Raw genomic sequence first — 12,163 nt, forward strand, 5'->3', positions numbered from 1 at the left:
TCCAGCATGGCCATATGCTTGATTTAAGGTGTCTTTCTGAGTCTTCCGGCAGACAGCTTGAGAGCTGCTGCAGCTACTCTCAGCCTTACTAAAAGTAGCAGTAGCAAAAAATTCAGAAGATAGTCTCACCATGCTGCTACTTTGCACAATCGGTATCAGATACAGGAGCAATTTTCTGGACGGCAGTAAAAACAGTGCAGACTCCCTGCTCTCAGATCTCGGGTAAGAATGATTTTAGCAAACACTTTGCCAGTAAATGGTGCGTGCATGCTTTCTATAATAAACCTCATTATCTTTTTTTATGGCATGCGGCATGATGTAAAACACTGCATAGGATCACCTTTAGACTAACGCATGTTTTGTGGCTGGCTGTGGCTAGATAAAGTAAGGAAGGCATGGCAAAAGGCAAGGTGAAGGGAAGAGGTTAGATGCAAAAGTCAGCAGAACTTAACTTTTGTCTTTCATACAAACAGGCCTGAAATGTCTTGTAGTGTTGACACAAGGCAGGTACAGAGTACAGCGATGGTGACGATGTTAACAAGTGCATGTGCAAACGTTATGTCCAAAGAATAGACAATACTGAGAGGGAAGGCTTCCCATGAGATTTGCAAAGATACAAAAAGCGGGACAGGAGAGCGTTGGCTGCTCTCTGTGACAGAGGCTACAAAGAAAGCTGCTGCACACATTTATAGGAATAGCTGAGGGCATAGAGAAAGATCAGTGCAAAAACTGAGGAGATAAAATCTGTGACGTAGCTAGTGGTAAGACATGAGGGAAATCTTAGATGGGATAAGCATTTTAAAACTCAGTTTTGAAATGAGTTGAATAAACCATAGCTGGCATTCTTATATGCCAGCATCTCAGATTTGAGCAGCCACACTGTACTATGCAGCAGTCAGCAACTAGCAAAGAAAACAAGCACCAAGTTAGATGTAAGAACAACCCTCTTCAGAAGTAAAAACCTAGCACAGAAAGCATGCAGGAAGAGATGTGACCTACACACGTCCCCACACGCTTTACGGACACTCCCCCAAAATCGAAGCAGGTGCTGAAAGTTTGATGTTACTGCAGCCTGCCAGCCATGCCCATACATCCCATACATGCCTAGTCATATTTCACTCACACTTTACATTAAGTTTCACTTATAAGTGAGTCTAAGAGGATTAATTGATGGTTACTGTGAGTTATAAACATACTGAATAAATAGCAGTATGTACATAATTACATGCATACCCATGGAATGTGTTAGTGATGGTTATAAACAACCTAGTATGGAACTCAATGAAAGGATAATTGTTTTATCAAGTTTCTATAGTTTATTTTAATACAGAGTATGACTACGGTTTTAGATCTCAGTGACTACTTTGTTATTAAGTACTTACATGTCCTTTGGCTTTTCTGCTTCTTTGGAGATGGCTGCTGCTACTTTTGACTTACAATAACTGTGATAAAACCAAACTCCCTTTTTCTCGTGGTGACACTATGCAGATGACTGAGGATCAAATTTAACACGAGAGGCTCTCATCAGCCTTATTTAGAGGTAAATGGATAGCACCAGCTCTGTATGGTACATGATAATTCTTCAATGAACTGGCCCAAAGCAAACGCCAGACTCAAGTAATATTTGTGATCTGGCTGGAAATAAGAAAGTCTGCATGCATTTAGATTTAGTTTAAAGTGCTGTTTTCAAGTGGCTGTGAAATGAACAGTGTTAAGGATAAGGACCTGCTTTGAGCTGTCAGTTTGTTCTGAAATGAATTGTAACAGTCCAGGCAGTGCTGGAGAGACACATAATTTCTGCACAATGTAAGAGAGAAACATTTTAGCCCAGGAACTAAAGAAATGTTATCATTTTATACGAAAGCTGCTGATTTCAGACAGTATCAAATGAATCTTAATTGGATGGATGTCATTAAGCAGATGGTCATTACTGTCGATATTCCTCTATGTTTTTGTTTGTTTTCTGACTGGAAATGAAGAAAGATTTCTGTACCTGACTTTTTCCACTTGAGATTCTTGGTGACATGGCTTCTTATTGGAGCTGGGAGGCAGTCACTCTGGATTTTTTGAAAATGAGTGACCATAAGAACTGAATTCCACTAGAGAAAGAGAGAGGATAATAACTGATTACTTCAGGGGAATTTGCCTTTGTTGAGTGAGAAGTGTAAAATGAATCCTGGGACAGTTGTTTTACCATGCGTGCTACTTCTTTGCAGGTTGTAATTGGCTGATGCCTGCATAGTGTGTGGAAATTCCAATGCATCTGAAACGTTACTCCTTAGGAAACAGACCACAACCTGCACTTTAGTCCTTTATCCACTGGGCCTGCTTAGCGTGAGATATAGATAAAAGATAGGTTTTCAAGACTGCTTTCTGTGTACCTTGCTCAGCTAGGGATGTGGATTCTAGGTTGTTCAGGTTCATCTTCCAATTTGGTGGTGGCTCCTTCTGCCAAGCTTAAGCCAGGCTTGTGCCACTTTAGCTGAAGGAATTTTTCCATCAAGTCAGCTCCCACATTGAAGACCAGAGCCAGCCAGGCCAAGCCAAAAACAATCCAAATTGCACTTAGGCTTCTGTACACTGGGATATAGTGCTTGTTGGGGTTTGTGCCTGAAAAATCCAGGAAACTTTGCATGTTAATCTTGACAGCTTTGGTCTGCCAAACAACACACATACTCATACACCCTCTCCACCCCCTGCAAAAGCATATGTTTAACAAGTTGGTGTGATCTATGAGCATTCTTCTTTTTTTTTTTCTCTCTCTCTTTTTTTTTTTTTTTTTTGTGTTCCAACAATCCGGTTAAGCTTAGCCCAGTTGGCATCAAAACTCTGAAGCCGAGGTTATGTAATAATAGTTGCATCTAATGTTAATCAGGGATGTGCAAAATTGAGTGTTCCTAGCCACTAAAAAACATCTTGGAAAACCAATGCTGAATCCATATTGGCCATATTTTACTCAAGAGATACTCCAGGGACCTCAGGTGATTTAGAGAGATACATTTTATTACCTCAGTGATATAGCGATTGCTTTCTGTAGGGTGATATACCTCACTAACCAGGGTTCAAAATCACCTGGAGAATATCATATGGGAAGTGCAGCCGTTTTAGGTAAGTGGTTATGGGAATCTTAATCCTCAGTTTATATTTTCATAGCAGGCACAATTGGTGCAGCTGATACAGGCACAGGACAACACTCCAGCCATCCATTTAGTCTCTGTCATCTAGATCATCATGAAATTCCACAGGGCCCAGATTCAGCAAGGAATGGGTTTTTATCTCCTTTGGGGGCATATTTAGGGCCTTTAGGAGAGGAATAGTACTACTTGTGATGTAACAGACCCTAGTGTTTTTAACAAATAAACACACTATACATAATCTGTTAAGAACATTTGTTCAGATAAGTGGGTGGAAAAATACCCCTTCACGTGTCTCTGCTATGTCTCATCCTAGATCTCTAAAGGCTATGGAATCTCACTGCCTTTGTTTTCTTTCACAGGCATCCCAGGGTTGTTGGTAATGTTCTCCTCCTTGTAAGTACTGATCACTTACTGGGAAATGGTAGGCACTTGCTGAAACAGATCACTGTTAGGAGAGGGTGGTTCAAAGGCTTAATGCTGACAAAGAGATTTCATCTATATTTCACCTGTCACTCATGGATCACATTCGTACCAGTTTGGATATAGTCACTGTTCAATGGGTGTTCAGTGGCATACGTGAAAAGAGTTTGGTGACTCTCAGCTTAGCTGCCAAGGGAAAAATGCCTCTGCCGTTTAACGTATTAGCTCAGTATTGCCTGTCTGGCTCAGCTCACTGTTGTAGCACATTTACAGTGAAATGGATATCTGTGCTCTCTGTATTTGGCTTTATACTAGAGTAACTAATTTCAGCAAAGCTCAATCCAGTTCACCGTCTTTATTACCTACTACGTAGTCCCCAAATCCAATGGTGCTCAGAGTGATGAAGGTGAAGTAAAAACCTTCTCCGTAGCTCCAGCCTTCTACGTAACTGAAGACCAATGGTGGGAATACTAGAAAAAGCAAGGTCCCAGCAGTCAGGAAGATGGCTACTGCCAGTGTTTGAACCACCTGAAAGATAAAAGAAAGATGGCAGCTAAACAGCACTGAGAAGTTGTCTAGTGGAAATTGCTAGGTCTGTTTTGCTTTTGAATCACAAACCCACTCCACCTGGGAGCAATATCCAAAAAAGGAAGGATAAGCCAATGCTTTCATACACTACAGGCTGACCTCACTCTTTATCCTGCACATAAATATTGTATCAAATCCCGAATCAAAAAAATGTCAAAATCAGGAAAGAAAGGATGATTTTTTTAAAGCTCTTTGCAATGAGTTTTTAAGTATGTTCAAATCATATTTTCAAACTTATTATGGAAACCATAGGAATGAAATACTCACTTCACTATTTCTGTTCAAGTGGAGATGCTCTTGTAATCAGTTGGCTCCTGTCTTTGAGGAAAAATCACCAAGTATTGCATAACTCGTGATAGAAAGATTGGCAAGAACAAATTAGGGTTCTCTTCACCATTGCTGCTTCCAAAGATTTATATAGTGGCTTGCAAGAGCTCAGCCAAAAATATGTTTGGATGAAATCTAAGTGAAGTCAGTTTGCCTGCTTTTATTTTTCACTTACAAGCATTCAGAGCAGAACTGTTTTCTGTCAGCACAGGGCAGATCTGTGTCTCTCAGTACAAATGTCTGTCTTCTGGGAGATAAGTTACAGCATATGTGGCTGCAATAGATAGGTACACAGAATGGTCAGGGAATGGGTCATGACAGGGGATTTTAGGAGTTTAGCACTGTGGATCAGGAACTCATGGATTTCCAGGCTACACAGTCTAGAGAACTTTCGACTAGTGATGTGTGGGCTGATGCAAACTCATTGCAATTGTTTAAAAATGCCCTCAAGGGCATTCAAACCAGAGTATGATTTTTCTATGCATGGGTCTATTGTGACTGGATGAAGAGCCAAACCACTCTATGAAAAGTAGAAGGCCCAGGTATCATGTTTTTCTTTCTCTTTCTGCTCACACGTGAAATACTCCGGTGAGCTTGAGAGACTTGGCGTGAGCCTAACGGGTGACTGACTTTGACAAATCACTTCTAGATTATGTACCATGTCTCTCTAGCTGTATAATAATACTTACCTCATTTGCAAAGCACTTTAAAAATTACTGACTGACATGGTTATAGTTGATATCTGTTCTCATTTAGTTCATTCAGGAAGTGTGATAGCATTTAATTAGATAATGAAGTTTGCATAAAATTTTATGTTGAAATGCACAATATTACTTTTTATTCTGGCTTTTAGGAACTTTCTGGTACAAACCTATAACATAAGGGACAGTAAGTCAGGAATGAAGAAGAACCGATTGCAATTAATTTCCAAAAGCATGACTAAATTGTGTTTAAAAGGAGATGATGAGGCTTCTCAGAGTGAACAAGCAGATACAGGTCCAAAGTTTTGTCTGATCATAGGAGTTCTGCCAGAAATAAGTTGTTAATTCAGGAAGTGAAAAGAAAAAAAAAAAATCACCCCCCTGAGGTGCTATTGCAAATCTCAGGAAAGATGCAGTTATACTAGCATGAAAATCCTGCTGGTGGTAGAGCTGCATGTATTTGGGGAACAGACGTAGGTTATGCAGCTAAAGAACTTCTTGCTCATATAAACCAAGTCTGCATTTGACAGCACCTTTATAGCTTTCCCAGCTATACCAGTAGGTAAAGGATGCAGTGACTCAGAGGTTTTTACAAATTGAAAAGAGAAAAAAACTTGTGCAAGAACTCTGAAATGTTTCAACATATCTAACACACCTACTCTCCCTTTTCCCTAACAAAAGGGATCAATTAATTGAACCTTTTTCCAGAAACGTGTACTAGCTTTGTTATGAACGACCTTCATGTCTTTTCTGTTATCAACGCTGCCTTTATTCCAGTACATCTGGTCTAGTTCAATGACTCACCGATAAACTAGAACTAAGGAGAAGGAGTATTTATTTACATTTCAAGAAAAGAAAAGGAAGGAAGTGCTAAATAGCTGGCACAATCAGGGAAGGTAATTCAAGTCAAATTAGGAGGCCAATAAAAACAAGTTGCCTTTCCACAGTGTAGAGCTAGATTCTGGACAGATGCTAGCATGGGCTAGATAAAAGGAGCTGGATTCAGCAATGTGTGCATGTGCATTTATTCTGCTAAGGGCACCAGAGCTTAAGGACCCTGCTCCAAACTGAGGCCATGACTGCTTAACAGTTTTGCTGAGTTGGGTTTTAAAAAGGTATATCTAGAGTCCCTAAAGCAAATTGCTTTAAAGCCATTATAGATCAATAGAGTATATCAATTTTCTGATATAGAGGGGACTGTAATTGCTGTGCTTCAGAAAAATGTAGGCACGCACAAGGAAATCCAATCTAGCTGCTACAGTACCTATCTGAGAAGAGTACTTTAATTAGTTTTAAAATAGTGGAAAGAAATGATAGATAGACACTGTACCTGGGCACGGCCTGGCTTTTGCACCCATCTTTCCAGGGTCATCAGGTGGGCATTGAGTCCTCTTCCCAGCTGGTTAAGGAAGGCCAGGTTGAGGGGCACTCCGAATAAGGCATAAAACACACAGAAGATCTGCCCTGCCACCGTGCTGGGGGACAGGTTACCATAACCTAGAAAAAAAGAAGAAAACAGCTACATGAGATGGCTGCAGGCCATCATGGGAAGTTCCTAGGTTTGGAAGCTCAACTACGCTAAGGAACCTGCGGACCTATGATTTCCTGCAATTAAATCTCCCTGCAAATTACCATATCTTACGATGGAGCTCTGTGGATTCACTACTACTAACAGAAAATTTAACACGAAAATATTACTTGAAAGACTATTGTAATTTTCTATAGGCCTCTGATTTCGGGGTGAGTGCAACTTAGTGCTTCAAAGCAACCTCAAGATGTGCTGTGCATGTATGAAATGATATTGCATGTACCAGGCAGGCACTTGGATTTTTTTGCCGGTATAATATGCTGGATACACAAGAATAACAGGTATAAATGGAAACCAATAGAAAACCATAACCCACAGTAGTCAGGACTGTCTTGCAGATGTATTCTGTGCACCAGTCACATGTTTCTGGGGGCTTTACAGGACAGCTGGAGGAAACCCCAATTTATAAGGAAAGAAAGTACCTCACCTATAGTGGTGACAACAGTTCCTGCAAAAAAGAAGGAGTTGCTGAAGTCCCAGTTACTGGGATTTGTAGAATTTCCTTCTGGGTTGATCCCTTTTTCCCATGCTTCCATGAGGACCTGAGGCAGAAGAGGTCAAAGGAACAAAGATGAGCAAGCCATTAGGCCAAATCAGGAAGAATGTCAGAAAAAAAGAGAGAAATAAATATTGCTTTCCAACTTGAGCAAGCAAAGCAGTAAAAAGTATAAGTAACAGGGTAGAGTTTGACTGAAATGGCCTTGTGCTGACATGTCAAAACTTGGAAATAGAGCTGGCCAGGAACTTGAACTCTTGTCACTGGACAACTGGCCAGTGAAGTAAGATAGGTTCCATAGGCAGCTGAAGGCTAAGGGGAAGGCAGTGGAGGGAGTCCCCAGAGTGATCAAACTGGGAAAAGAAATTGAGGTTATGCCATAAAAAAAATAATGGCAGTTCCTCTTCTCTCCTTCCCTGGTCTAGTCATCACAGTCCAGTTTTTAGTTTGGGTATGTGTAAATGTATGGTTGTGTCTGTGGGGAGGGGCATGGGGAACATGCTTGTTTCTGTTTCCTCCACGTAAATATTAGTGAGGATGAATTTCTGTTTTGGGCCATGACTTCCCAATAATTTTTCAATGAATATTAGGCTTCTCCTAGTCTGAAAGTTAGCTAACGAAATATTCTATGCTATTCCAGAGAGCTCTCACCAGATGACCAAACCCCCTCTCTGCAAAAGAAATGCTGCTCCTATTTATGTATCAAATCTTGTTAGCTGCCTTAGTGAAGGTTGTGTTCCTTTGCTCTCCCTGAGGATTTCTCTGAAGGAGACTGGTTGCCCTCTGCTCAGCAGCTGGGGTTTCAAGAGTCTCTATTTGTTATAAACCAGGTCACAGCCTTCATAATTTTGCCAAATGCCTGAAGGAATTACTTGTTCATTTCTTCTAGAGACTTTCGTATGATGCAAGACATGAGAAAAATTCAACAGCAACTCCAGCTTTAGTTGGTTTCAGGAGTAGGAGACCAAAGATACTCTTTCTCAATTCAAATGTTGACCACTACCAGAAGGACTGCTTATCTGATGAACATTTTCATACAAGGTATCTAATTTGTCATGGGTTCTGCAATATTAGCTGATCAGGGCTGGTGGATTGAGTATCGTAAGTTCAATAGCTAATGTTATTCCTTCAGCAAAATCTCCCACAGCATTGGTCTAGCCCATCAGGTAGGGCTGCTAGGTATTGTCTCATGTGATCTCATGACTGAAGTGTCAGCAGAGTTTCTTTTCAGTATGACAAAGAACTTTACATTATGCATTAAAATCCTGTTCTTAGGAAGAATTTGACATGTCCAATTATCTAGAGCTGACTATTTTATTTACTGGCTAGAAGGAACACACACAAGCAACTAAGGTGTGAGCCTTTGAAAATGTTTAAAATAATCACAGGTTTAATTCATCCCTTTAAGGAACACTTGTCAGTTCTACCCATTTCAATGCACAAGAGTTCAGAGAAGCTACATTCACATCATGAAAGCCAACATGGTAGAGTAAGACAATGTTGAATGTTGAACACTTCAGACATAGTCTGACAAGGCCAGATTTCTTGCCAGGATTGTTGCTTTTAAGTACAACCTGATGATAGAAATGGCACCCTGGTGCCCCCGAGAAACATCCCTAAAGAAAGAGGTTCATGTGGGACAGTTATAATGGCTCCTAGCTGCTTTGCATCCGCAGCTCAGGTAGCTGTTAGGGCTGGAGTGTGAACAGATCAGCTGTCGACTGGTTGGTGAACATCAGCTGTTGCCTTTGGGAGCAGAAGTAGCCAGTAAGTAAAAGCAATGTGCTATAATTTACAGCGAGAGTATGAAGCCTACATAAAGTTATAGTAGGATGTGGAGACAATAAAAACTGCTTGCCGTTTCTGCTCCTGTCCTCCTGCCAATGCACATTGCAGCCACTTGTGGTCATAGACAAGGATTTGGTCCTCACTTTATATTTAGATCAGTTCCTTTGAGGCTGAAAAAGTATAGACAATCAAAACAGGATTTCAAAAAGGTATCTCTTTACTTAATGAATCTGCTTCTCAGTTATGCTCTCAGAATGGCATAATTTCCTGACAAAAGTATGTTTGACAGAGACAGATTAGGTTGCAGAGTTTGGATTTGCCTTTCCCAAAGCTCCAGGCTGTTCAGTTTAGGAGCTGCAGCTCAGGGCCACCTCTCAGTTATGCAGTTTTAGCCAAGCGGAGCCAATGCAGTTTGTGGACATGGAATTGCAAGAATTTGCTTCATGCACAGTCAAGTCCATAGTTAATGAATTACAAGTGGTAACTCTATTATTAGTAATCAGAGATATGCAAAAAGAAACCTGGGCTGATTGTCAGATTCCAGGATTTAGGTTTAAAGAGCTGGCAATAAGACAAGACACCTTACTGAGGTGTCAGCTGAGGGGACTGAACCTAGTGGCTGTGTCTCACCACAGCCTGAATACCATGACTTTTCAGACCGGAGCATCTGACATGATGAACAGACCTCCTTAATCATATAGTTAAAAAAGTACAGAGAGATGATTGCTTTCCTGCATTAGTTTCAGAGTTAGAGATTTAATATGGAAAGACTTCTATTCCCTACTATTAGTAAGATCTGGACAAATTTCTTAAGAGGTCTTAAAAATGACAGGTAAGTAAGTATAAAAGACAAGTAAGCAGAAGGTACCTGTGCTTACATTTATCTTGTGGACTATCAAGTCTAAATATTTTGAAGCTTGGTGCATTGAAGATGATAATTTGGTGCCCTCAGCCGGTTTGGTCTGGAACAGCTTACAAGTGAAATTAATTCAGCAGAGGTGCAGCAAGATGTGATTCTCAGAGTGGTGCAGCAGTGCTAAGGAAGCTCCATGGAGCCAGAGGAAAGAGAATGTGGACATGTGTGAACTCTCCCTAAGGTTTCTAGGGTACTGGAGATTCAGCTAAACCTTTCAATCCTAGGAAGTATCCAGTTTGGTTAGAATGAGAATCAGGGCCCTGATAGATAACACAGTTTTTGATGGTTGACTTTATCTTTTCTTTAAGGGCCTGGAAGCGCAGGACAATTTTCAAAGGCAATAGACAAATTCTAGTACAAAAGAGGGATGGAATTTGCACAGGTTTGGACTGGAGAACCTTGGAAAGGCAACCTACTTCTTGTAGGTTTGATTCTTGTTTTTTGTCCCCATGCGTAATTAATAAGGGAGCTGGAAACCATGAAGTTTAAATTATTGCAAGGCAGCACAAAGGTGCATCAGCAGACTTACATATTTTGGGATCTCACGACTGGGAAAAGAAAAAGATGCAATAGATCAAGATAAAGAGCTATGTGAATGGGCTTGAGAAACCTCTGCCTTTCTCTTGTACAGTTAGTCCTTTAATGTCAGAGACAGCAGATCAATTTCTGACATGCTTGGCCACAACAATATAATTTCTTCTAACCAAAATAATGCTTGAGCCAAAATAACAGGAGCCTGTTCCTCTTACCTGTACAAACTGCTCCAGGGCTTGCCTGTCCAAGCATGTGTAGTTCTGCAGGAACTTGAGCTTCTCCAGCTGGAACTGGTCCCGAAAGTGGGTCTCTGCCTGCTTCTCCAGCAGCTGGAACACCGTGGCGCCCAGGAGGAGGTAAAAGAGATACCCTAGTACCAGCAGCGGAGTCCAGCTGATCTGCCGGTTGTGAATGGTGAGGAGGGGCATGCTGCTGCTCTGCTGCTGCCAGTCCCTGCTCAGTACTTAACAGGTTACTGTTCCAAGATGTGTGCTACCCAGGACACCCAGGAATCACACACCCGTGTTCCCAGCTAGTGCCCTGGAGAATTTTCTAACAGAACATACAGGTATCAGGCCTAAGGCAAATTTTATCCCTCCACATCTTTTCTCTATCCATCTCTATCCAGGGGAGAGCATTAATGGCTCAGTAAGAATGTGAATCATAGCGTTTTTCTCCTATTAAAACAACTTTTATCCAAAGATGTCAATTGAATGAAGCCTGATGCAAGCCCTCTGAGGCTGGTATTGCTTCCCAGGCTGGAAAGCTGAAGTAAAACTGTGGCTGAATGACTTACCGAGGGTCATAGAAATATAGAGTCACGGACAGGCTCTTAAAGTCTTGATAAGTAAAGCTTTACTCTAATCACTAGACTTCTGTACAAGAAAACACTATAACCTCTCTAATTACAGCAGACTTCCCAGAACAAAGAAGAGTATGGAGCTGAATAAATGGAAAAGTCAATAGCCGCTGACTGTACCATACAAACATTGCTGGCACCAGTGAAAGCAGCATGATAAAGCTCATAAACATCCTGAATTCAGCCTGGTCACAAGACAGGCTTCCTCTTTCTTGTCTAACCCTACTGAGATCAGTCCGCTCACTGCCTGGCTTTCCTGCTGCTTCTGAATTCTCTGTCAGATCACTGCACCCTTTAGTCCGTAGTGTTAGAGACTGAACCACTCATGCCTACTGCTTTCAGTCTCCGTATTGCCCTTTTAATCCTAATGCATAAAGGGGAAGGAGGGCTAAACGTTAATTGTTAGCTAAAAAACTATCAGAGGTTCACTCATGGGAGCCTTAATGATTATCATGCACTGGAAATGAGCTGGGCTTGCATATTTTTCTGTCGGAAGAGCTTTATGGCAAGTGTCACCTATGCCACACTGCTTCTGAAAGAAAACAAACACACAGAGCAAAAAGGCCACGTGGCTAGGACTGCAATTTTGTTATTAAACTCCCCTCCCATTAACATGTTCTGGATACTGATATCCCTCCTTTGCTCAGTATTCCGATTGTTTTTCACCTACCTTCAAACAAAAGGTAGTTCTCAGAGAAAAAACACTGAAAAAATGGTTTCATTCATATCCGTATCTGGGAAAATCCCTCTACTTGCCATGTGAACTGTGTGCCTTGCCTAGGGCCAGCCATCTCCACCCTGAAGAGGAT

At 41.2% G+C, this 12,163-nt stretch overlaps 1 protein-coding gene across 1 annotated transcript; it reads right to left on the bottom strand.

Moving 5' to 3' along the window:
* Nucleotides 1-1,919: 1,919 nt before the first annotated feature.
* On the bottom strand, nt 1,920-10,969 carry LOC121096380 (potassium channel subfamily K member 16-like). The gene is made up of 5 exons (XM_040612281.1): nt 10,711-10,969; nt 7,189-7,303; nt 6,504-6,670; nt 3,920-4,085; nt 1,920-2,610 (listed from the first exon to the last, which is right to left on the bottom strand). Exons 1-5 carry the CDS (start codon nt 10,921-10,923, stop codon nt 2,387-2,389), a joined length of 885 nt encoding a protein of 294 aa, XP_040468215.1. The 5' UTR covers nt 10,924-10,969; the 3' UTR covers nt 1,920-2,386.
* Nucleotides 10,970-12,163: the final 1,194 nt, after the last annotated feature.

Source organism: Falco naumanni, chromosome 12 (genome assembly GCF_017639655.2).
Source record: "Falco naumanni isolate bFalNau1 chromosome 12, bFalNau1.pat, whole genome shotgun sequence".
Lineage (NCBI taxonomy): Eukaryota > Metazoa > Chordata > Aves > Falconiformes > Falconidae > Falco > Falco naumanni.